Source organism: Hipposideros armiger, unplaced genomic scaffold, assembly GCF_001890085.2.
Source record: "Hipposideros armiger isolate ML-2016 unplaced genomic scaffold, ASM189008v1 scaffold_181, whole genome shotgun sequence".
NCBI lineage: Eukaryota > Metazoa > Chordata > Mammalia > Chiroptera > Hipposideridae > Hipposideros > Hipposideros armiger.
The window spans coordinates 683,906-710,738 of record NW_017731531.1 but is presented as its reverse complement, the minus strand read 5'-3'; the positions used below and the strand labels follow the sequence as shown (position 1 = coordinate 710,738).

The 26,833-nt window shown below is 48.7% G+C and overlaps 1 protein-coding gene across 10 annotated transcripts in view; it reads right to left on the bottom strand.

The window, feature by feature from the left end:
* Positions 1–26,247, bottom strand: part of ABCC8 (ATP binding cassette subfamily C member 8) — a 76,456-nt gene extending 50,209 nt beyond the window's left edge. For 8 of the 10 annotated variants that reach the window (XM_019652538.1, XM_019652540.1, XM_019652541.1 and 5 more), the window contains exons 1-8: positions 26,011–26,247; positions 24,556–24,697; positions 20,147–20,268; positions 14,464–14,630; positions 12,067–12,309; positions 10,987–11,175; positions 3,810–3,974; positions 568–723 (exon numbers count right to left, since the gene is read on the bottom strand). In XM_019652538.1, the coding sequence (XP_019508083.1) occupies positions 568–723; positions 3,810–3,974; positions 10,987–11,175; positions 12,067–12,309; positions 14,464–14,630; positions 20,147–20,268; positions 24,556–24,697; positions 26,011–26,158 (1,332 nt within the window). In that variant the 5' untranslated portion in view covers positions 26,159–26,247. Of the gene's footprint in view, positions 1–567; positions 724–3,809; positions 3,975–10,986; positions 11,176–12,066; positions 12,310–14,463; positions 14,631–20,146; positions 20,269–24,555; positions 24,698–26,010 lie in introns of those variants that run through there. The other 2 variants (XM_019652539.1, XM_019652546.1) reach the window with 2 other exon arrangements.
* Between the last annotated feature and the right edge of the window lie 586 nt (positions 26,248–26,833).

The window sequence follows — 26,833 nt, the reverse complement described above, 5'->3', positions numbered from 1 at the left end:
TGGAGTATAGTGTGGGAGTTGAGTCAAGGGATTTGTAATAGATATGTATGCTATTGGGGGGAAATGGGGCGGTGGATTGGGGGAGGGGGGTTGTCACTTCAAGGGGTAAAAGGTATAACTATTGCACTGTGTTGTACAGCTGAAACTAATTCTAAAAAATGTGTATTTCATAATAAAAAATGATTTAATAAAAAATATATCAGAACACTTTTCAATGTAATTAAGCACTTTGCTACAACATAATTTTTAATGTCTGCAAAAGTGTTCCACATATGATTATTCCATGTTTTCTTTTTTGGTGGAGGGGGAAAGGTTTTTAATGTTTAAGCTGCATTTTAAAAGTCTTAATGGCACTGTCTTCTCTGATGATCAAGAGAGATGGCTAGATACTCGCAGAGTGTGAGACAGTATAGGGGTCCAGGGGTCTACCCATGGAGACCCCAGGGGAGTGGAAGGTACAGGCAGCATGAAATGGAAGATGGTGAACTCCTAGTCACCGAGCACGTACCAGCAGGTTCTGGTTTTGTGTCCCCTCTCCCACTCCTCACCAAAGCACACGTCCCTTACCTGTACTGGCATAGCCCAGAGGTTTGGGCACAAGAAGAAAAACCACATCAGCTGGTTGGTGTCGATAGCAACCAGGTTACAGATCTGCCCAGCAGTCATTTCTCCCATGGATAGGTTGGAGGTGGACAGGTGCATAATTTTATTGTAAATCTTGGTCTAGAAATGAGAGCAGAGTGCTTCACATTTGTCATCATTGTCATCCTAATCGCCACCCCAGATGCCTGCCATATGTCTGTAATGTGCCGGGGGCTCCTCAGACATTCCCTCCTTTGGAGCACAGAGCAGCTCTGCAAGGGGACCCTGCATTATTGTTCCAATTTCACAAATGAGGTGACTAAGGCTCGGAGAGGTAAAGGGCTTTGATGACAGATCAAGCAAGTCAGAGAGGCAGATTTCAAATGAGGAACTCATGCCCGCCTGGCAAGCTTCTTCCCAAGCAAGCAAGACCTCTCTCTCTTGGGGACAGGACTTAATTAGCTCTTGAATCTTAAAAGCAGATCTTCATGTCCAGTTGTGCTCTTGATTTACCAGAGGCCAGTGGAGAGCACACTTCAGAGCCATAAAAATGATGAAGTGAGGCAGCCATCTGTTTCGATGTGGCCATCTCCAACTAGGGGAGGAGATATGCTCTGAGGCCAAGTCCTGTCTTAACTGAGCCTTGAAATAAAACAAGGGTTCAGACTGTGATGGTCTTATGTGAGACATGATGTATGTGTGTCAATCAGCTCCAGCACCGTCCCAGCGTCCAATCACCCTGAGGACCTTGCTCTGCCTCCCCCGGGCAGATGGGAACAGCCCTGGTAATAGATCCTCGTGAGTGCTGAACCTAAAAGCTCTACGTGCATGGTGATGGTGCCTCCCAGAAGGATGGCAATTTTCAGGCTATGCACTCCTTGAAAAAGCTAAAATGCATTCCTGTCTTAAATATCCTAGGGATGTCTACTCTCGAATGAAATTCTATCGTGCATTCTGTTGTAAGGCCAATCCTCAGCCCTTAATTCATCTTTTGTGTAAACCTAGGCTTTTCTGTGGGTCAGATTTGCTTAAAGCATAAACCTATTCTGTCTCTTTGTGATTTTATATACACCATGGATAAGGCTTAAAATAATGGCAATAACATTTTGGAGCAAATCTATGCACACCCTAGGTTATGTGAAATTGGCCTTCAAAGAATAATAATAAACAAAGTGAAGCAGAAACATAGACTCTATCAAAGAAAGCATTATTAAAGATCAGGGTACATAGAAACATACAACCATCTGATAGCTAGTATGTCAACAAATTATATATAATATAATACAGGAATCTTGCTTGATAACTTTTCACGCAAGAAATGTGATTATTCTCAAACTCATGAGACACAGACCCTTATCTATACTTTTCTATAAATCTCTGAAAGAAAGTTTTCTAATTTGTTTCCATAATTAATGCTAGCATTTCCTTTTGTGGCATAGGAATCTATCTCTCTTATTAATGCAAAAGATTCAGACAGTTTGATAAAAACAATTACATGCTAATACATTAAAAAACCACGTTTGGCTCTTTCGGTATAATTGGAAAATACTGGGCCAGAGTGTGAGTTATGTATGACATACAAATAGGAAGTAGATTTAATTACAAAACTGTTTGACTCCAGAATTGGCCGTTGTTTGTGGTGGTACATGCCTGCCTGTCACTGGCGGGGTCTGAGCAGAGGCTGGGGTTTTCACAGAGCTTTTCTGAACTGAGCAATAGCTTGGTTCTTCCTAGTTCTGAGCCCTGTGAGTCTTAGAGGGTCTTGGATTTTCCTGGGCTCTTTCCGTCATTCTCACCTGATGACATTCCTGAGGAAATGGCTCTGCTTTCTCAGTGAAAAACCACTGGGGGTGCGCAGCGTTGTCATGTAAGCGGCACAGCTTGTGCACTACACATTTTTAGGGGGCGCCATATACATGGACTATACCAAGATAACCAGAGTCTCGGCCCTGACACTGTCTCCAGCCCAGGCTATGCCCTTCTCTGCTCAGTCCCTTTTCTGCAAAGCCTCTCATCCTGGCTCCCCGAGGACCAGTCAATGTTAATGATTCTGAGGCACATTTTTGAAGAGTGAGTTGGCTTTGGGACCTAGTCACAACTTCCTAGTGTTTTACTGTCTTCATGGGAATTGCTGGATATGGTGGAATCTGTAGTTGTCCCACAGTATCCAATCTCTCCGTTTCACAAGGAGAATTTCCAGCAGGGCTTACATGGCTGTCAAGAATAAAGACCACACTTTTTAGCCTGTCTAGCTGTGGCCATGTGGGAAATTTCTCACTAATGAGATAGAAGAGATTATGTGCAACTTCTGCATTATGATTTTTAAAAAAGGAAGGGATGCTTCCCTCCTATTGTCCCATCTTTCTTCTTGCTGGTTTAAATGTAGACACAATAGTGGCAATTTTAATAGTCATTTTAAACCATAAGACAAAAGTAATTGTGAGAAGGCTGGCAGAGCTACATTGCAGAAAGAACCAACATCTCTGATGATTGTGGAGCTGCCATCCCAGCCCTGTGAAAAACAAACTTCTGTCCGAGTAAACCACTAGCATACTGGGTCTCTCCATTCCAATAGCTGAGCCAACATTCTAATGAAAACACTGAGGCTTGGACAACTCTCATCACCACCTTCCCTAAACGGACCCTGAATCCTCCCTGACTTTGATCATCCTTCCAACCAACCCTAAGAAGGAAGGAGCCCATGGAAGGCAGGAGCAAGAAGATAGGCCCAAGGGACCTATCAGACCAGAAAAGTCTCTCTCATTATGATCCAAGGTTTAGGATCTCCAATAGATCTTAGTGGCTCTCTGGTCCTGGTATGTCAAACACGTTTCCTGTTTTGCACCCAAAGAAGACTGTCTGGTAGGAGAACTCTAGAACTATCTAGAGAAGGACCCTGAGGCTGCATTTGCATTCAGCAGGAGAGAGTGCTGTGATCGATTAGTGATGCCTGTCCCATCCAAGGCTGGAAAATGCAGATGCCTAAGGGTTGACATCTGGAGTGTAGTCCAAGGCAGAAAGAACCAGGACTAGAACGTCTACGTTTCCCAAGTCCAGCCCAAGGCACTTTCCACTATCCCACACTGCTTTGTCAATGGTCATTGTTTAAAAAACACTATTAAAGAGTCACACAAAAAATAAAGTCACAGCAGCATTATTTTTGAGTGCCCATGAGGACGCCTAATGTGGTTCTTACTATGAAGTGAAAAAAATAATCTGCCAAGTACCTGTATGGCTCCTCTTAAGTTAATTCCGGTTTCAATGGCGACGTAGTAGGAGGCTTGCAGAAATGTCCTTTGCAGCAGGAGGGCAAGGAACAGAAGCACGGCTAAGACGTAGGCATTAGCAAGGAATTCTTGGGACGAGACAAAATAAACCCCGAGAAATTGTGTCTGTGGGAAAGAGAAGTTCAGAGGTGGCTGTCATTGCCAGCATAAAGGCTCCCATTAGTACCTGTTACAGTGCCATAATGGCCTTTATTATAGGACCCTCCCTGCTTGTAAAGCCTTGTGCGATTGTTTATGAGTGAAAAATCGGACTGATAAATCCAACTAAACATTCTTCTAACTACAGGGAGGGCTGCCTATACCCTCTTCATCATCCCTCTTCGGGGAACAGAATGCAGCCCAGTTCTAACCTCACACCCATAAATATGACCTGCTGCCTTGTGGCCACCAGGCCCAGGAGGGGGAGCTCACTCTGAACAGAACAAGAATAAAGAGTAAATCACAGAGCAGTCAAAACCAGAAGTGCTAGAACAAATCCCACGATGGGTGTTCTCTGCCACAAAAACGGAATTAGCTTTGGCCTTGTCCCATGCTCACCAACAGCCTGCTCTGTAGTAATTTCGGGGCAGGAAAAAAGAAAAAACAGTGGAAAACACAGACACTGTAGTGCTCCGGGGCGAGAGATGGGAACTCATCGCCTATAATAGACTGAAAAGATGTCAGACCCAAGTCCCCTAGCCTCGTGGGCTCCCAAGGCCTCCTCTTAAATTCAAGATTCCCTTGCTGCACCTCCAGCAAGATCTCAGATGATAAGCAGTGGGGAAAAAAAAAACGTTTTGACTTTGTTGCTAAAGATATCAGGGAACAGCAGCATGTCTGTTTCCAAATTCAGCCTCAAGAATTCCCAGGAAAACTTTGATCTTGATTCAGTTCATTGCTCCCCAGCAGAGCCACATCAATATTTCCATGAAGACAGAACTCTCCCCTATCTGAGACTCTGCCTTGAACTCTGCAAGCTACGTGGAAGGGTGTGGGAGCTGCTGCAGGGTAAAGAGTGGTGGGAAGGAATGGATGAGAAGGAGCTGAGGGCACATCCATGACCGTGGTCATGCTGGAAGGGGCAGGATGCCAAGTGGAGTCCTTCCCTTAGAGTCAGAAATTCCTGGGTCTTGGATACAGGGCTTCATGATGGCAGAAAAGATCTTGCCTCTCAGCTCAACAGGGCCCTGTAAACCAGCCCTCCCTGCTCCATGGAGCTGGTCCTGCTTACAACTGTCTTTCCCTTTTGGGGACAGCAGGAAGCAGACACAGTGAGGCCACTGAGGGATACATGCAGGACTCTCAGACGAAGGCTGATTAAGGCCTGAAGCCCCCGACTCTCTTTGTCATTTATCAAAGTACCAGAGGGAGAAGAAGGGAGAAGGGAGTGGGTAGCGGTGGGCTGGGAGCAGCAAAACGGACCTTAAAATTAGGCTGCAGTGGTGGTGGTGGGGGGCGGGGACAAGGGGCAGGACACGATATTTATCAGGTGCAGAACTCCATCCTCATAAAACCGTAATGAGAAGAGTACCATTACTAGCCCAGTTTTATACATGAGGAAGTGGCGTTTCAGCACAGTTAAGTGGCTGGCCCCAGGTCACATGCTGGTAGAAAGAATATATGAACGTGAACTTGTGTGATGCCAAAAACACTACCCCAGACCCACTGCCTAGGCCTCATCCAGCCTTTTGACCTTGAGTTTCTTACTGTCAACTACAAGTTTGTGACTTGTGGGGGCCAGAAACATGCTCACTTGGCTGGTTCTGAGTCAAAAAAGAATGTATGTGGGCTTGGGAAAACCTGGTCCTATTTAACACTCCTTGGAACTCTGCTCTATTGTCCTGGGCAGAAGTCCAGCTCTGGAGAATGGAGTCCATTATTTTAAAGCAACAAAGTACATCCTCGGAATGCATCCCAAAGGAAATAATATAACATAAGGAGATGGCTGTATGTACAAAGATGTTTTGTTGCTGGATTAGAGCAGGAGAAGAGTACAAAAATCCATGTAAATGCCCAACCATAGGAAATGGTCAGGTATATTGATACCCATGGGAACGCTGTGCACCCAAGAACACTGATCATCATGAAAGCTCTTGAGCAGCATGGAGTGCCACACATGTGCTGTGTCACAATGATCAGAAAGCATATAGGCTGGAGAATGAGGGCTGGAAAAATCAATGTATCATAAATGTTGGTTGGGCTATGGATGGCATTTTTTAAATGCACTCATCAATATTTGTACGTTTTTAACAAGGCAACATTCTTCCTTTGCAGCTGTAAAGACAAAGCCTTGACCCCTTCCCCCTACAACACACATGCCCTAGGGTCAGGAACTTTGTTTCTTTGGATCCTCAATTTTGTGATCTGTTAAAATAAAAATCTCCCTGCAGGTATAAGTGATTAGGTCATCATTTCATCTCTCTTCAAAGAGACAGCTTAAACAAGATGAAGTCCAGTATAGTTAAGTTTTGAATAAGGAGTGAGACTAGATTAGCCAAAGAAGCCAGGGGTCCTGCCCAAGGATGGCAGGCCCTGGTGAAGTCCAGTGAGAAGAGGGCCCTGGGAAGCTGTGAATGGGGGGTGAGGGCGCTGGCCCCTGCCCAGCACCCTGAAGGCATCATGGCAGGAGAGAAGAGTCCAAGGACCTACAACTTGACATTTGTGGAAGGTAAACGCTTTGGAAGATCCGATGCCCTAGTCTCACATTTTTACAATCTCTCAGGGAAGATGCTGTGTTTGTCTCCAGGATTTCCCAGTAGTGTTCAGCAAGTATATTTCAAATTACTCAATGCATACGATCTTCATCCCCTATCTACTTTCTATGGAAATTATTACACATTTCCTCATTTTGCACTTGAGTCGATCGAGGCCTGCAGAATGGAAGGGACGGCTGAAGAATATAAAGAGAGTTTGTGGCAGAGGCAGAACTAGAACTAGGACCTGGGCTCTTGATTCTACAGTTCTGCCCCCCAGTGCCCCTTCCTGGTCAGAGGTACGACTGGAAAGGCCCCTTCCCTTGTTCTCTGGAGCTTAAAGGAGAGGCAGTCACTTGGGCTCTTGCTTCCAATTTTGTCAGGGGCCAAAAGGCGAACTGCCCATAGGTCCCAGATCTGAGAGGCTGTGGGTGAAAACAATGAGAACTATCTTTGACCACTCAGGGACCAACACACCCACTCACCCGTCTACAACCATTGGACATGAGGGTATCGTGCCGAGACTTTGGGGGCAGCTATATCTCAGTTAGAGCCCTGACTCATTATATATTAGCCATAGTGTCCTTAGGTCAATTCTCAACTTCTCTGAGCCTCAGTTTCCTCACCTGTAAAATGAGGCCACTGAAGGTTTCTACTTCATGGAGTTGTTGTGAGGATTCAATGTAACAATGAGCCGTTAAAAAAAATTAGGAAGCATACGCATTCAATAAATGGTAACTTCTGCATTATTCGTGGAAGAATCGTTTCTCTTGTGCATCCTGGGTGTCAGGCGTGGGAGCTGGGCACACAGAGGCTGGGCAAGGCAGTTCCTGTCTTAGGGGACTCGAGGTCAAGTCAAGGAAGGAGACAGGGGTGCTTTGATGGTAAAGCATGGGATGTTATTTTTATGGGGCCACAGAGGAGGCACATCTAATTCAATCAGAAGGCTTCCTGGAAGAGGTGACATAATCTGAGCTGAGTCTTGGTAGCTGAGAAGGGGTTAATGAGGTAAAGGGAGGCATGCCAGGCCACAGAAACTGCCTGGATGTTGTCATGAAGAGACTAACCCACACATTGACATCACAAAGTCACAGAAACGGATAAAGGTTCACAAAGTCACCCATAGGGATACACACAAATACAGTGGGGACACGGACACACGTGGAAAAAGATATACCAAGAGGCACAGGGACAAACAGAAGGATACACATACAGAATCATAAGCAGTTCCCAGGAGAACTCATTCAGAAACAAACACACACACACTCAGAAACCTACACATGTTTTCCCACTGAGATTCAGAGGCCGTTCAAAGCTTTGGACCTAAGATCATACTCAGGCTGTTCCTTCTTTCTCTGCTCAGCTGACAGCTCAGAGGAGCACTGGCAGGTTTCAGACGCCCACAGTTCTTTGTGAATCCAATTTCATCACCCTTCAGACACATCAGTGGCATCCACGGCAGGTGACAGATTGTGGGTGGGGGGGGGTAGGGCAGGGTTGGGGGCTGGAAAAAGATATATCATGGGCTGTGACACAGGCTGTGCCCAGCCTGGGTCATAGCTTTTTCTGGGGAGTGGCAGGGGGGACAGGGGAGTCAAAGATTTGGCAGGCCATAAGACACTTCCAATAATTAAAGAAGAAATGAGAAACGTTGGCCCTTGCAGATACCAAGGGTGGTATGATTCTTGCCGACTGTAAGTGTCCTGGAAAGCAGTGCAAGGACAGGGCAGCCATGGATAATGAAGTAAACAATGGGGCCTGCCTGTGCGGACTGAAGCTGGGTAAACAGAGGCTGAGCAGAAAGAAGGTCTTTCTCACCAAGACGGTGGTTAAACACTGTAACACGTAGCTAGAGACCTTCCCTCTTGGTAGGTTCATAAAGACCAGAATAGCTCCTGTCTCTCCGGGGTAGAGCTGCTGCGAGGCAGGGATTGCACCAAATGACTTCAGTAAATGACCTCTTTCTCCTATTTTCTGGGCCCAGAAGCCCAAATGAGAATTAAGCCATATCCCAGGCAATTGCACAAGTGAAGATTCTTTGTTGCTGATATTAGAGAATATATTTACTTTCAACTCTTGTATCTATGTCTGTAATTTGCTGATTGTATTTGGGCCGCAAGGAGCAAGTATTAAATCTGGTTCGGCCTGCTGCCACTGAGGCAGGGCCATCTGTCTCGGGGATTTACGTGCTGACAAGTAACTAGGACAAGAACATTCCAGCGAGAGGGCAGTAAAGCCCAGGGCTGGTGTATAAATAAAGAGAAAAGAGAAGTCAAAGCTAGCGTTCAGATGAGTTAATATTCTAAGTGCTGTTCTCAGCATCTCTTGGGCACATCTTGCCTCAGAGCTCTCTCTTGAGGAGAGTCCCACAAGATTTTGGGGAAACACAAGAAGAAGATAATGTGGACAAGCAGATAAGGGCTCTAGATGGTGTCACTTCCTCCTAATATTAACAATTAGTTCCACAAAGCTGTGGGATTACCAATGTAGACTATTCTGGGATCGCTTATGGTCAGACTTAAACTAAAAGGTAACACTCTGTGAAAAAGAGAAGCAATCTTTCCCTCCTCTCTTTTTGGGCCAACTAAAGTTCACAGGCTCAAAAGCCAGAGAAGGCCTCAAAAGCCATCAAAGTCTAAATAAGCAAAAAGAGTCCTCTCATTCTTGATTGAACAAGAAATCTGCCCATCTTAGCCCGGTCAACTCCTATTCATCTGTTAAGGCCCCATTTAAATAACCCTCTCCTCTATGAAGCTGTCATGACCAATGGCTGAGTTAGTCACTTCCGCTTCCCATAGTTCTCTGTATATACCTCCTAAGTGCAGTATGTTACACACAATATAAAAATATTTTATTTAGATTTTTCTCTCCTCCATTGGATAACATAATCCTTGGAGCCGGAGGTTGATGGCTTGATGATAATAATAATAATAATAATAATAATAGTCAATTTAGCATCATGACTATAAGTGTCCAGACTATGGAGTGAAAGAGACTTGGGTTCAAATCCTGACATTATCACTAACGAGCTGAGAGAACCTACAGAAAGTTACTTAACCTCTCTGAGCTTCTAATGCCTCATCTGTAAAATGGAAATAAAAATATCTACCTCAAAAATTATATTCTATGTGAATTATATCTCAATAAAGCTGTTACAAAAATAAAACTTACCCTAAGGGTAGTTTTAGAGATTAAATGAGATAACGCATGGGTAACTTGTGCACACAGCCAGGCATGTATTCAGCAGTCAATAAGTGGTTGTTACTATTGTTAATAGTCCTCATCACAACCATTGCCTCTGTATTCCCACAGCCTCACCCACATCTGGCACATAGTAAGGTTCAAGAAACATTTGCTAAATAAATCAAATGGACTTGGAGTGTCTCATATTTCTGACCAAAAGTGCTCAGCTGATTAATTATAACACAAGAAAAAAATTAATATCATCCTCCTGAGGATTAAATGTTATCTGCTATTTTGAAGCCCACGAGATAAATAACATTACACAAGGGAGTGTCATAAATTACTAGGATCCCTGATTAGTAATTCTCTGCATCATTTTTGGACTCTTTGATTGCGGTTAAAAGGCTATAATGATGTTCTTGCTGGGAAAATAAAACTCTGAGTCTCATTAGAGATGAAAGGTTTTCCATTTTGTGACCATCTAAACCTAAGTGGCAGCAAAGAAATGCATGAAATAATTAAGTACCCCACCCTCCCCCTACCCTAGAGTGGATGCTATTGACCCAAGCAAAGAAAATGAACCCCCAGAAAGATTTTTCTGTGTCTTCTGTCCAACAAATTTCAGTCTGTAGCATCTTTAGAGCTGGAAAGGCCAGGGGATAGCATCTAGTCCAGTGAGTTTCAAGTATTTTTAAGACATGAAACTCTTTTTTAAAAAGACATTTTAATGAGAAGTCCAATGTATTCATAAAACTGGGCTCAGCTCTGAATGAATTTTGGAGTGGGGGGAGAAAAAGCCCTATGCATGGAGGTGTCCCAATCCCGTACCCCCAACAGCAGCCCCCAAAATGCCCCTGCAGAACCCCGAGTGCTATGCATATACAGAACTGAGGAAGACAGAGCCCTGAAAAGGCATTTAGAGTCTATTAAGATGACATGAACTAAAAGCCAATAAGTCACAAAAGCCCCAGACACTGCAACTTTCTTAATGACTAAATAACTGGGAAAGGTATTATGGTGGTAATGGTGTGGTTAGGAGAGCAGGGCGCCAGAATTCCTCTTGGGGCACAAACTCACCTCTTGGCATTTCTGCTGACCGGATGCAGACCATCTTCTAGAAGGGGATATTGCCAAGGGCTTTGGACAAGTGTAAGGAACCACCCCAGTGCAGCCACAGCTCACACATATCAGTCTCTGGCACGTTCTCACCCACTAGAGAAAACCTCCCACAGGCTGCCCTGCTCTACTCCTGGGCGGCCTACCTTGGGCTGGAAGACGTGGTTGTCCTTCCCAAGGTGGTCCACGATTCCAAAGATGCACAGGGGCCCTGCGAAGCCCAGCAGGTCAGCCAAGATTCGGAAAGTGCTGCTGAGGACCAGGCGTCTCCCAAAGGAATGGCAGAGTGCCCGCCAGATGGCCCGGGCACCCTGTGGGCTCTGCGTGTCCTTCTGCTGCCCAGAGAGACCCACAGTCAGGTCAGAGTGGCGGAGGGCCCGTTTACAGCCAGGCCCGGCGTCTCAGGAAGCCCCTGGCTCCTGCTGCCTGGGGAAACCCAGTGGCCACGTCTGCTGCAAATAGGTGAACACCAGGACGAAATGGAACCACCAAGTGCATGGTGGGGTGGGCCCTATCAATGCCAATATGGTTCAGATGGGGAAACAAAGGCCAGGAGCTTGATCAAAGTCACACAGCTGTTCAGGGACTATGTGATGAGCATAGCACTGGAGTAAGGGAGTGACCTATGCCGCACTCACTTGTTACCGCCTGCCACTGCAACTGCCTGAGTATTTTGCCACTGTGCTAGGGCAGAGGCAACGAAGGAGCACTGTACTGGGAGTCAAATCAGCTCTGCCACCTGTGGGCCAGCTCTGGGGAGGTCACGGCTTTTCTTGGTGCTTTAGTTTCCTCCTCAGTGATACGGGGAGATCTTCTCCTGGTCCAACTCATAGAATTATTGTACAAATCAGGCCACTAATGCCCCTGCTGTCTGAAATGGGGGGAATTCCCAACTTTCCAGTCACTGAGCTCCAGAAGAAAGTGCACAGGGCATGGGGAATTCAGTGGGGTCACTTCCCTTTTCAGGGCCTCAGTTTACCCACCTGGACAATGAGGGTATTGGGCCAGATGACTTAAGAGCCATTTCAGCTGTGACAACTTTATGAATCTTTGGCCCTGACCTTGTCCCTGGTTCACTGTGTGACTTGGGCAAGCTTCCTCCCCTCCTTGGGCCTCAGTGTCCCTGCCTGTCCCACCAGGGGTTTGACCTGATGCTTCTGAGGTCCCCATCTGTGACTCTACACTAAAGGGCAAGGACCGGACAGTGTGGCTGTGCCCCCACTGACCGCTTGGGCATCGAAGGCTTCGTGGAGCTGCCGGTAGTTGGTGAGGGCCCTCATGGCAATGGGCAGCTTCCCGATGGCTCGGAGGTCAATGGGCTTCCTGTGGGCTGTCTTGATGAAGGCGTTCATCCACCAGTAGGTGCCTTTGGACAGCAGGTTCACAAAGGGCTGCAGGAAGCGCACCCCCAGGTCCTGCAGGTCCTCAGGGGGCTTCACCTCCCTCGGCGTCTTGAAGAAGATGTATCTCTGTGGGGCACATGGGCCACTGGGGATGGGTAAGTGCAACTAGTCGCCATTCTCCAGTTTGCCCCATTGAAGATCTGGGGTTATGACAGCCCACCCTCGGCCTCCAACAGGTGAGCCCATCATTTGCCTATTTCCAGAAAAAGGAACATCGAAACTGCTTGGCCACCAGCACCAGGGCCTCCTGGCTTATAACTCTTCATTGAGGCTTGCTCTAAATCCCCTGGGCTGGATTGGGTTGGGTTCCAGCTGGGTGGGGGGAGAGCAGAGATCTCCCATATACCATCTTCTCCACCATGTTCATGTAGAGCCATGTAGACCTGGGTTCGAATCCTGCCTCCTCCACTTAACAACAAGGTGTTTTTGGACAAATCTCATCTAAAATGTTTCCTCATCTAAAAAGGGGATGGCACTTGCATCTCAGGAATGCTATGAGGGACAGCTGAGGCAGGGAATGTATAAGACCTTTGTACCCTGCAAATCAACTAAAAGCAGAGTAGTCAGAGAAATGCAAATTAAAGTAGCATTTCACACCCATCAGACTGGTCCAAATGAGAAATGGCTATAACCCCCACTGCTGGCTGGAGGAAGGAAGGGTTTTCTAATTCACTGCTGGTAGATTACTGCTTTTCTGGAAGGCAATCTGCAACATTAATTAAAATTTAAAATACATAGACCCTTTGAACCAGCAACCCTCCTCCTTGGACTCTCTCCCATAGAAATAAAAGTAGCAATACATAAAGGCAAAAACTTGGCAACAAAGTGAATGCCCACCCATAGGGTAATGGCTGAATACATTATGGCTCATCCACATCATGGAATACTATGTAGCCATTAAGAAAACTAAATTAGCCATACCAGATTTGGAGGGAGTCCTAAGAGGTATCCGTCAGATGAGAAAAGCAAGATGCATAAAACTGTGTAGGGCCAGCAGAGTGGCTCAGTTGGCTAAAAGTGCGAGCTCTGAGCAACAGGGTCGCCGGTTCAATTCCCACATGGGCCAGTGAGCTGCGCCCGAGCTGAGCTGCTGCTGAGCTGCCAACAGGTGGCAGGATGGCTCAGCTGGTGAGAACACCTGCTCCTAACAAGGTTGCCGGTTCAACTCCCACATGGGATGGTGGGCTATGCCCACCCACAACTAAGATTGAACATGGCACCTTGAGCTGAGCTGCCTGAGCTACCAACGGGCGAACGGATGGCTCAGTGGTTAGAGTGTGTGCTCCTAACAACAAGGCTTCCAGTTCGACTACCACATGGAATGGTGGGCTACGCCCACCCACAACTAAGACTGAACAGGGCACCTTGAGCTGAGCATCCACGAGCTGCCGACGGGCGGCCAGATGGCAACTGGACTTGGAGCTAAGCTAGCTGCGTCCTCCACAGCTAAGATTGAGGGACAACAACGTGGCTGTTCCCCTTCCCCAATTCCCCAACACTGTTCCCCTTCCCCAACTCCCCAATAAAATCTTAAAAAACCAACTGTATATGTGATCCCATTTTTATAAAACAAATATTGAGAAAAAAAAACTGTATACATATATGTTGAGAAAAAAAACAACCCTGAATAGATACAAGTTTATGGTACTGCAGTAATAAAAACAAGGAATGGAAGGACACATACTAGGTTGTTCATCTGGGTTACTTGGGGAGGAAAAGGTCAGGGAGGGGAGGGTATAAACCTGAGAGAGGGAAAGGGGGCAAGCAAAAAGAACAACCAAACAAAAGACATGTATGCAGCCACATCTACGCATTCATGTACATGGGCAACTAAATGAGTACATTAAAATAAAAACAAGCACCCTCACCCCCACCCTCCCAATCAAATAAACTCGGAGAAGCCAGTACCTAAAGCTTTTATTTCCTCTCTGTGGGATTAAACCCAGAATCCTGTAAATTTGGCTAACACATCTGTTCACCTCCCCTCCCTCTGGGCAGCTGGGCCAGATGGAATATTTCTCCCTAAACTTCTCCCACGTGCCTCAACTCTCCTTTGGGGGGAAGGTGGGACAAGCTGACTCCTTCTAGGGCTTGGCTAAGAAGCAGGGTGGGGGGGCCCACGCCCCAGGGGCAGGACACTGGTCAGAAGCCCTGCTCTGGCCCGGGGAGGGGGCGGGGGCGGTTGGCAGGTGGGTGGCAGCCAAGGGGTGGCCTGCTTACCCTCACCCTGATGACGTTGACCTCCACGAGCAGCAGCAGCCCGTAGAGGATCACCAGCAGCCCCGTAAGGCAGAAGCGCAGCTGCGAGAAGCCGATGTTGTGGTCGTAGAACTTGACAAACTTGATGGTCTTGGTGATGAAGGCCAGGGTCCAGTACACTAACAGGGCTGCCGAGGAGGGACAGAGAGAGAGCACACAGGGTGTGTGTGCACGATTCCTGTGTGTGTGTGTGTGTGTGTGTGTGTGTGTGTGTGTGTGTGCGCGCGCGCTAATGTGTGCGAGTGTGTGGGAGAGGAGAGGAAATGCGTGTGTCAGAGAGGAGGTGAGTGTGTGAACAAGCAAGTGTTATAGATGTGAGGGTGCACATTTCTGAGTAAAGGGATGTGCGTGTGTGAATATATGAGTGTGTGATTTTGAGATGATGTACATACATTAAAACATTCAGGATAGGCATGTTCAAAAACATCACCTTAGAAGTCAAGCTGGTAACCCTTTATAATAAATAATAAGAAGAAAAATAGGGAAATTATTTCTTGAATTTAACCAAGCTGTAGACACTGTGCCAAGTAAGCACTTTAAACATATGATCTCATTTATTCCTCATAATAACATTGTGAGACAAGAATTGTCACACCCCCAATTTAACAGACAAAGGAATCGAGGCTCAGAAAGATTAAGTAACTGATCCAAGGTCACATAGTCATTGAGTGGCAGGGCTGCCTGTGGGCTCCAACCTACAATGGCTTCCTTTTGGAATTTCTAAGCTGGGACTACCTTAACAGTCCTTCATTTCAGCCCTTTCATTTTACAGACGAGGAAAATGCCGCTCAGAGAGAGGAGGTGACCTGCCCCAGCTCACTGCAAGCTACTAACAGAGAGGGTGAGGGCCTAGGTGTCCCTGGCTCCCCAGTCCAGAGCCCACGACAGCATGATGCTGCTCCCCAGGGGGCCTGGAGGAGTGAAAATGAGTCACAGACCTGTGAGACAGTGTATACAGTGATTAGAGCTGCGCTCTGCAGCCAGGTACACCTGGGCTCAGATTCTGTGATTTAATAGTTATGTGACCTTAGGCAAGTCATTCAACCCCTCTAGGCCTCAGTTTCCTCATTCATAAAGTGGGGATAATAGTAGTACTTCCTCAAAGGTGGTGAGCAATGTATGGAAAGCATTTAGCACAGGGAGCCTGGCATACAGTGGGTATTCTTTGGACATCAGCTGTTAATATTTTTATTATCTCCAGAGTTCAGGCCTGGGACTATAAACATCAGAAGCTATCACTGGGCTCTATCCTCTTAATTCCCACCACCACCACACGCTAATAAACCACTCTCAGCTGGCAACAACAAAACAGCATTAAGTTTCCCTTTAGGGGGTGCGTCAGCACAGACAACTCCTTCCCCCCCACACTCCTTAGAGCCATCTACAGATAAGGTCAACCTAAATCCCCTAGAGTGCCTCCCTGGAGGAATCACAGACAGAAAGGAGATCTTCACCCTGTCCTCCGTCCCTAGGTGGGCCTGGACGTGAATGTCAGGGCATCATCTCTTGGGGACAAAAGCTGGGGTGTGGCCCAGCCTGGCTCTGGGCTGGGAGCTAGGTCGAGACATTGAACTTGCTTGCCTGGGAAGGAGCAAATGCCCTCTATCTCAGGTTCCTGGGCGAGAGCGCTAGGACTGAGGGCAGAAACATCTGCTTTCTGGTCCCAGCCCTCAGGACTGGGACGATGTCCTCTCAGCTCGGTCTGGCCTCCAGGTCATGAGGAATCCCACAGCTGGAGGCCACCCCTCAGCCTCCACACCTGCACTCCCCCAGACAGGCTCTATCCCAGGCTCTTAGTGAGGGTCACCTACCGGGGCCAAAACTTGACAATACGCCTCACGCTGGTCCTGCCTCTAACACTTACCAGACACGGTCTGATCTGATCTCTATAACAACCCTGTGATATAGGCAGGCACTTACTATTCCTGTCGAGGCAGGGAAATGGAGGCTCTGAGAACTTGAGTGTCTTATCTAAGGTCACACAGGGAGTTCATGATGGACCCAGGGCTAAGCCCAGAGTTATTTCCACAGTCCCATCCTACAGTGCTAAGCCCTCAGCCTGCTGCCAGGCACAGAAGCACCCAGCAAAAGTTTCGTGCTTGACTGAGAAAAGGGGAAAGGAAAGAGAGTGGTATGACCCACTCGGCAGCGGCTGCTGAGGAGGTTTAAGCTCAGAATTCCCATTTCTCCTGCTTCTTCCCTCCCTTTTCTCTCCCTCAGCCCCACATTCTACCTGTGATCAATATCTGTCTATTTTACCCCCTAAATATCTTGAATCCATTTACTTCTTTCCATCCTGGTGGTCACCTGGGTCCAGGCTGCCATCATGTCTCCCCTGGACCACCTTGAGAGCTTTTTCATGGCTCCCCGCTCCTCCACTCTAGCCTCCACAAAGCAATAAATACAATCAAATATGATCTCAATGCACCCTTGTTCAGAGCAGCACTATTCAACAATAGCCAAACGTGGAAGCAACCGAAGTGCCCACTGACAGATGAACGGACACACAAAATGTGGTGTATACAGACAATGGAATATTATTCGGCCTTAAGAAGGAAGGAAATTCTGACACATGCTACCACATGCGTGACCTTTGAGGATAGCATGCTAAGTTAAATGAATCAGTCACAAAAGGACAAAATAGTGTATGATTCCACTTACATGGGTACCTGGAATAGTCAGATTCCTAGAGACAGAAAGAATGGCGGTTGTGAGGGGTTGGGGGAGAGGGGAATGGGAGTTACTGTTTGTTTAATGGGTCCAGAGTTTCAGTTTGGGAAGATGAAAAATGCTGGAGATGGATGGGGGTAATTGTTGCACAACGCTATAAATGTACTTAATTCCATTGAGCTATACACTTAAAAGCGCTTAAAAAGGTAAAATTTAGTTTATGTATGTTTTATAATGCCCCCCTCCCCCACAATGCACACACTCATACACAAAACCCAATCCTCAATGGTTTCCCCTTGTCCTTGGGATAAAGGCCAATGCTTGTGATGTGGCCTTCAAGGCCCTGTCTGGTATAAGTCCCACCTGCCACTCCAGCCTTCAAAATTCAGCTCCCTTCTCCTCTGCACATCAGCCACTGTTTTTCTCCAAGATTTCCTAATGTGCTTTGCCTCTCTTGCCTCGGAGCCTTTGCACATGCTATTCCCTCTCCTGAAGCACGCCCTTCTCCTTTCTCCTAGTTAGTTCCTCCCGATGCTTCAGTTCTCAGTTCAGACACGACTGTCTCATAGAACATTTCCTGAATCTCACCTGGGGCCCCAGAATCAAGGTTATCTTGTGGGACAATGTCAGCCGCATCATGGTTCACCGTTCCGTGGGACTCCAGACCTGTGACCAGACAGTACTGAGAGGGCCAGCTACTCCCCCAATGCCCACTGCCCTCTATGCCTGCAGCTCATTAGCTGCATCCTCTCTTTTCCCTGTTCTAGAATTTCTGGCTCTGTGGAGAGCAAGATTCTATCAAAAGGGAACGGAGGGAGTTAGTCTTTGTTCCTCAGAGAAGGACTGGTCTATCCCTGGGTAGTAATTTGTGCTTTAAGGAAAGAACATTATGTGCTTCCTGGAGAAGGACAACATGAACTCACCAGATGCCCAGACAGGGTGTTTCCGGGGGCACCAGTCAGCCCGACCCTGGTGGTTAATGAGGGGTTCTCTGTGCATGAGAAGTTGCTTCAGAAACTGGAGTGGGGAGGCTCTCTGAAGTCTGTATTTAACATCTGCCCACCTGCTGCCCCCTAGCGCCCCAGCCACACTCACATGGGGCCCCTGGGGTGGAGGGATCACCTAGACCAGGGGCTGGCAAACTGCGGCTCACGAGCCACATGCGGCTCTTTGGGTACGTACATGTGGCTCTGAAGTAAAACTGTAAATGAAAATAAAACTATCATAGTTTCATTTATAAAAATTTTAAAGGATATTATTCACATAATGGTGATTTCATGTTTTATGGCTCTCAAATAATTTTTAAATTATTTTGAGGGACAGGATTGGCTCCTCTGTCTCAAAAGTTTGTTGACCCCTGACCTAGACAATCCTGATGGAACCCAGCTCCCACCTTACCTGGGAAGGCAGACCTGTGATTAGCTCAGGAAACACCCTCTGCCCCCTCCTGACACCGTACTGTCCTTGGCTTAGTACAGAGTAGTCCAAACTCCAGACGTCAACTAGAGCCTCTGACTCCTAAAAATCACAGTCTGACTTAATGCCCCACAGTCTGACCACAGCCAAAAAGCCAGATGAACAGCCTGGTCTTAGCCATGCAGACTGAGCCCAACACAGAGGCAGACCTGAGGATTTATACCTCTGGCCTGCACGCAGCCTGAGGACCCTTAGACATGCCATCTCAGAAACGGTTAAGAGCCTGCTGGGGTGCCAGACTCCTGAGATCTACACCTGGCTCTGCCCTTGGTCAGCTGGGCAGACTAGTGCATGTCACTTAACCTCTGAGCCTCGGTTCCTGACCTGTAAAGGGGAAATAATAACGGTACCTACCCCACAGCAGTTTTGGAAGGATTAAATGAGTCCCACAGCAGTTTTGGAAGGATTAAATGAGTTGATGTATGTAAAATGCTTAGGATAGTGTCTGACGCCTAGTAAGGGCTAAACGAGTGTTCACTTTAGTATTTTTAACCTGAGCTTCAGTGTCCACATCTGTAAAACGGGATAGCAATAGTACCGATAGGGAGATGGTGGGAATTAAGTGAGATAATGCATGTAAGGAGCTTAGTACTGAGCCTGGCCCTCAGTACATGCTCAATAAATGCCAACAGCCATCACTATTGTTTCTCTCTGGGACCCCAGCCCTACCGTGGCAGAAGCTCTAAGCTGGCATGCTTTCCTGAGTCTCTCTAAATGTTGGCCAATACAGGTTCAGGTCCTGGGGCCTTTCTCTTCTCTCTCCAGGTGACTGTATCCTCCAGGCTCACTCAGGCTTTAGATGCCACCTACGAGCCTGCGGCAGCTGGATAGGCACCTCCAGCCTTGACCTCCTGGATGTCTGACTCATTTATTTAATTGCCTACGTGATGCTCGAGTTGCATCGCGGCGACATCTCAAACTCCACATGCAGAGAGAAAACTTGATCCCCGCTCCACCCCAACTCCTACTCCTTTGCCATGTCAGTTGCTAATACCACTATTTGCCCAGGCGCTCCGATCCAAAGCCGAGGAGCCTCCCTCGCTCCTCTCCTGGCCCCTGACCTCACCTCTTGTCATTCTCCCCCTCGCTCTTTTGGCTCACGCACACTGGTCTCTTTGCCAAGTCTGTTCCTATCAGAAGGCCTTTGCATTTGCTGTTCCATCTACATAGAACATTCTTCCCCCAAATATCTGATGGCTGCCTCTTACCAGAGGCCTTCCCTATATAGACAGCAGCATCACCATCACGCTCTGCCACTTACCCAGTTTTATTTTTCTTCATAGCATCACACTACTTGCTTATTTACTATCTACTGACCTTGCCTGTCTGTCTTCTCCACCAGGCTGTAAGGTCCACAGTGGCAGGGACTTTTTTCGTCTCTGTCTCTGAGCCGTTAGCACTTAGAACAGTGCCTGGCACATAGGAAGTCCTCAGGAAACATTATCTGAAGGAATGAATGAAGGTACCTATCCCTCCCCCACCTCTTCCCCTCCCCTACCAATCAGCAGCTTGGGGAAGTTGGAGGTCTCAATGTTGTGATAGTAGACCACGGAGGTGACAGCAGCCATGAACGCCATCCCGGCAGGCATGTACAGGTGGAGATGGCGGGATTCGGTTACCCTGAGATGGGAGCAAGAGAGAGACACAAAGAGAGAGAGGGGCATGACGTACAACAGACGTGCTGAGTATCCCAGTAGAGCTGCCCAGGACTCGGGCTTAGGACTCAGAGCTCCAGGACACATGCGCAGCTCCACACCATATGTTGGCCACTCTGCCCAGCCCATACCCCCAAAGTGCCTGTTAACTAGGGTCCCAGGAGTCCACACAGAGATGCTATAAGAACTTGGTGTTCAGGCTTTGGAATTCATGGCCTTCTCTCACTGGGATCATGCTTACAGAATATGGCACAGGGAAGCCAGCCTTGGTAGTCGCAGCTGCACAGCCTCTGGCCTGGAACCACTTCTCTGGGAGTGAACACAGCTGGGTGTCTGCCCCTGGAGTCCTCTGGGCAGTAAGGGGGCCTGTACACCACAGCTGCCTTAGTGACAGCCCCATTTAACATGAACAGCATACGTCAGCACTGGCACTCCTGCCCAGGTGGTGTAATAATGACACTGATAGTCAATATTTACTGAGCATTTACGATGTACCAGGCACTGTTCTAAGCACTTGATGGATGTTAACTCACTTCATCTTCACAAAGTCCCATGCAATTGGTGCTCTGGGTCTCCTCATTTTATGGTTGAGGAAACTGAGGCATAGAAAGGTTAAGTAACAAGCTCAAGGTCACTGTCTTTGTTTCCTCCCTTGGGATGGGGATGGAAGCAGTCAATATTAGCTCATCCCCTCCCCACTTTAACTTACAGAGGCCCTGGTGCGTGGGCTCTGGTCTGCTAATACTCATAGGGAGTCAGAGCTCTCTCCCAGATCTCAGGGTTCCGCATGACTGGTGAGGAATCTCACCTTACTTGGCCCTGATCATGCCCTTTCAAGGCTCCCTCCTATAGATAGACTGGCATCCACAGCCTGGCACCAAAGGTCCAATGATGTGGCCTCAAACCATTTTTCTAGCACTGCCCAGCCTGCTCTTCCTACTGAAGCCACACTGAGACCCCCTCCATTGCCAGAATGCCTCCTCCAATCTCCTTCCTCAGTGCTGCCTTGCCTGCACTGCTCCTTCTATCCAACATATGAAGGGTCCCTGCCCTGGAGAAGCTGACAGTAGAGAGGGGGCAGCCAAGCTGAGAGCTAACTGTCTGACCAGACAGCCTAGGGAAGTGATAAAGCAGCTGAGGGCACAGAGGAGGGGGTGGGCAACCAGGGAAAGCTTCACAGAGGAGGTGGCACCAGGCTGGACTTTGAAGGATGAACAGGAGTTCAACAGAAAAGGAGGAGGAGAGCCATGGCTCTGAGGAGAGCCATGTTGGAACCCTGAGTGGTCCAGTGGGACTAAGGTGTAGGGTGCAGGGTGAGCTGTTCACCAAATATTGTGCTCCTCTTCTTCCATACACAAGTTTGCCCCAGTAGCAATGCGCTAAGCCCCAGGGAGTGGATGGTGATTGGTTCAAGCAGCCATGCAACTTCATACTCCTTTATCAGTGATTAGTCTAAGGGTGTCATATCACCCAATTCTGGCCAACTGAGATATAAAGGAAAGTCTTCAGAGGATATCTCCTGCATAAAGAAGAGGTATGTGGGGAGAATGACCCCTGTGCCCTTGCCTGAGTGACACCCGCAGCTGGGCAGCCATCTTGTGACCATGTGGGAAGATATGGCGACACACAGAGGATGGTGTAGAAAGATGGGAAGAGGCTGGGTCCCTGATGCCGTCACTAAGCCACCACACCAACTAAAAAAGGCAACCTCCAGATTTCTTGGTAAATGAGACCATAAATGTCAATATTCTTTAATCTTTGATTAGTGGATATTGTCAGCAAAGTACTGACACAGGGGGTACAAGGCAATGAGTCACTCGTGGGGATACTGGAAGCAATCAGCACCCTGCCCAGGGGTCTTCAAAACTCTTGCCTCTCTTTGAAATAATTTTGAAAAACCCTATACCATCTCACACATTTTTAAAGTGACATCTAAAACATTATATCAAGTTTAAATAAATTCTTTTTTTTTTGCACTTGGAGGTAGAAACGATAAACATTTTACTAAATGAAATAAGATGAGGAATAACCATAATTGAAATAAATATTTCATAAATGACTTCATAAAATAGGTTTTGGCTTGCTTTACTGAATAATATGCACCAAGTTAGGTAAGAAATTAGGTAAAAAAAGTTTTATGTATGGGCTTTATCCAGTGTAAGGTGGTCTGGGAAAACATTCTAGTTACATTAAAAAATATATTTCCTCATTAACCTATACCACTCTGGTTGTTCTGAATTCAGAGCATCACATACAGAAATAAAGCCCAAAGGAAGACAGGAAACCCTGCAGGTTATAGATGCCTTGATTAATCACTGAATGAGGTCTACCCTAAACTAAACTTGAGTTTGAAGACCACTGTTTTAACCAGCCCCACTCTCACCTGTCCCCTAGACTTCCAGGGAGGTCTGCAAACCCAGGCAAGGGTGGGTTGGGGTGCCACAGGGCAGGGTCTGTAGCTTCTGCTCCCTTCCATTGCCTCTCCATCATGCTTGCTTGTCCAAGGATGTGGGCCCACAGATGGAGGCCAGCAAAGACCAGGTGGCAGGTGCCCAGTTCAGGAGCTGGTCTGCCTGCTGGGGAGGAGACCATGGTCTGCACAGAGCTGAAGAGGTGTGGGATACAGGTGCAGCCCACAGAGGAGGGGCTGCTGGACAGCCACAGGAAGGAGTCTTTGACCTGATTGATTCCAGTCTCCCACAGTCTAGGGATGTGCTATCTGACCAGGGCTCTGCCACTCCAAGCTCTGCACCCTCCGTGCCCTAATTTCATCCCTCATGATGCTGTGAAGCAAGCAAGGCAGGGATTATGATGCTCATTTCATAGGTAGAGGAAGTGAGGCCAGATGGCTTGTCCAAAGTCCCACAGCTGGTATGTAGGTAGCAGAAGCGCTGGCAGAAGACCCAGGCCTACCTTCCCCATAGGCAGAGTGTCTTCCTCTCTGTCACCTGCTAATTATAACCCAGTGAATATTTCTGGCCTGAGGGTTCACAAAGCACTTCTTCCCTCTAGCATATTTGTGTGCTTTGGAAGGGGTGTTGAGGATGGGGGGTGGGAGGAGGATTTGTCACATGCTAGTTATGTGGCAGTAGCATTCTGGTCTTCTTGCTGGTCTGGGGGAGTCCCAAGGCAAGCAGTCATCACAGAGATTACTGCTGAAGCCAGGATGCAGGGACGTTGGGGGTGGGAGGGTGAGGGAGTGTGTGGAGAGGTGGGGGATTCTATCCCCCTACCATCCAGCTGCAGAAGCCAGGCCTGGCAGGAGTGGAGTGTGGGCACAGTCTGATCCCAGTTCAGAGGGGCTGGACCTTAGATATTTAAGCCAAATGCCCCCCACTCTCCTCCATTCCCTCACCCAAGCAGTTGCAGGTCTTACTGATTCTTCCATTCTTCCTTAGTGACATGGCTGCTTCACCTCCTCCTCTTCTGCATCCTTAACTGCTGACACACCATTTCCGGCTGCTGTTATCTTTCACCTAGACTACTGCAATCGCCTCCTAAGTGCTGTTTCTACCTCCAGCCTCTCTCTGCCTCCAACCTGCCCTGGACACGCCCTAGGGTTCTCACCTAAAAGTGCTGTGTTGATTACATCTCTCTTCTGTTCCAAACTGCTGATAAAATCCAACCCAAACACTCAGCCTGGCTTTCGAAGCGCTCCTGGAGATGCCCCCAACCCCATGTCCAAGTCTCTGCCTCCTGCTCCCCTCACTCCCCTGCTGTGTTTCACGCTTCTGCCCTGCTGCACTGATCCCACCCCACCTACTTTTCTAGGTGGTGCCTTTGTTCCTACAGGCAGAAAGAGCTGATTATGAGGACCCTGGATGTCAGGCTGAGGACTTGGGACTTTCTATACAATTGGGAACCAAGGAAAGAGCTTAAGCAAGAGTTGTTTTTTTCCCCAAGAAGGTAACTCCAGCAGCTTGTAGAAGAGGCTGGGCGTCTTCTACAGGAGTTAGGGCCCTCTAATAAGCGCTAGGGTTATTTCACTGGGTCATGGCATGCAGACCCAGGTTCCTTCCATCCATTCTGTTGCACTGACATCAGGGCCTGGGTCTCACAGTGGCTGGCACAGATTGCTTGGCACACAGGAGATGTTGGGTAAACAGTCGCTGAATTTATTAGTACATGATACTGGCTCATGGAATGCAGGTGAGTGTGTGTGTGTGTGTGTGTGTGTGGGGTGTCTCCCTGAGCCTTTCAGGAAGCACCCTGGAGCAGATCCACTCTCCTGAGTTCTCAGAAAGCAACTCACCCATCAGACAGGATGCCCTCTGCGATCTCACACACCAGGACGAAGAGCAGCATGAAGGTCAGGATCCAGCGCAGGTTGTGCCCAGGAAAGTGGAGCCATGTGCTATGGTGGATGTGCACCTTGGAGCTCTGACTACCCCATCCTGCAAGGAGAGACAGGAAGATGGGGGATGCCTGGTGCACTGGGAGGAGGGTGTATGAACCCCACGGGGGTGCTTAGGTACTAGATCTTTTGTAATGGTGAGGAGAGTACCTATTCAAACATCTGTGCATGAAAATGCTCGAGACTGGTACACATGAACTGAATGTCCAAACATGAAGCCTGGAACTTCCCAGATCCATCTTTGCAGTTACCCATTTTATATGTTGATCTCTTTTATGACAACTAATCATGAAAATAAACCATTTGTTTGAGAACAGAAGTGTAAATGCTGGTATAATTTTTGATACACATATGAGCATATATTGCATATGCTTCCTTTCTATTTCTAATTGTTTTTGTCAATAACTCTTTGCTTCTGCAGCATCCTCTTCTTTTTAATTTTGTAACAATCTGTCCTTTCTTCCCAAAAGCTGAATGTGAATTTTAAGATTTGCTTTTTTTCTTAATTAGAGCGAATTAACACGTAATTGGGGAGGCAGGGGACACCCTATGAGTTGAGAAAGTTAGCCAGCTTGAGAAATGCAGTCTTGAAGAGAGATGAAGGGAATCCAGTAAAGCGGTACCCACGATTGTCCCGGCAGTGGCACCCAACTTTGCAGAGGGCTTTCAAGCAGGGGCACTGGGGGCTTCTGGCGTCCATAGTCAGGGGCTGCTCCGCATGGAGGCTGAGAAGTTGCGCTCTGGAGACACGCGTCTGGGTTGGGTCGCAGGGGAAGGGGACCCAAATATCTAGCTCCTGCCTCTCTGAGCTCAGGGCGATGGGACCCTGTAATTGTCAGGGGCTACTAACCACCGTCTGACTCAGCCCCAGGGAAACACAGAAGTTCCATCCCCGCCTCTGAGGCACAGGCTGCACTCCTTCTGGGCCCAGTTGCGGCTGATTGGGAGGGTGCCTTGGGGGAGGGGTGACCCCGCTCCCTACGCAACACCAAAGAGGGTGCAGCCCGACCCCCTCCCGACCTTTCCAGAGCGTACAGAAACCTCTGCTTTCCCCTGTCTCCATTCCAGCCAGGCCCAGAGATGTTAAAACTTGGGGAACCCTGGATCATGGGCGTCCGCTGTGTTCTCTGCGGGTTCAAGGGAACTCCGGGGAGTGAGGGGACAGGCGCGTGGGCGAGTGCGGGGACTGCAGGGTAGGACACAGAGCAGGGGACCCTGGGGGAACGGCGAGCGGCGGTCGCGGGGGGCCAGAAGGGGACACCGAGCGGTGCGGCGCACGCACGGCGCCTCCTCCCCCCTCCGTGCCTCTCCCCTCCCCTCCCCTCCCCTAGGACTGCCCGCGCGCAAGCTCACCGATGAAGAGGATGGGGAAAGTGATGAAGAGCAGGAAGACGTGCGGCACCACGTTGAGCGCGTCCACGAAGCAGCCGTTGTTGAGGACGCCCTGGTCCACCCGGTAGGCGGCTGAGTGGTTCTCGCTGCCGCAGAAGGCCAAGGGCATGGCGGCGCAGACAGGCGCGGGCTCCGCTGCGGCTGGCTCCACGCGCCTCCGCGCCTCTGTGCCTAGCGGCTCGGCTGCCGGCCCGGCTGTCAGGCTCCCGCCCCCCCACCTCGCGGGCCCCGCCCCGCCCTGCCGGCGCTCCTGTTCCCCTCACCCCGCCTTGCTCCACTACCTGCGGGGCCCCGGGGGGAAGGGAGGGAGGGTGGGGACAGCGGGCGGCCGGTAACCCGACCGACCAGGCCTCGCCGGCCCCCGCGTTCCAGCTGTGGCGGCCCGCGCGCCCAGGTGTGCTCGGGGACCCTTTGTGTGTGTCCAGCTGAGCGCGTGCGCTGGGAAAAAGAAGGCAGGCTGAGTGGGTGGGCACGCTCGAGTCTGAGTGGAACGATGGGGGGCGGTGCAGAAGAGACGAGGAGGGTTCGCGTGGGTCCGGAGTGGGCGCGTTCGGGGTCTCGAATGTGAGCTCACTGCCCAGGATCTGAGGTGTGGGCTCACCTGGGCGGGACGCGCGGGTGGATGAGGCTAGATCCGAGGGCTCTGGTCAGGGCAGAGTGGAGCAAGCCCCCACCCCATATGGATAAGAAAAGCAGTGAGGAACATTAACAATGAGGAACATTAACTAAAGTGGTCCCAGGCGCGAGGTACTCATAAGTGCTTTACAGCGTATTCCGCGCTTTC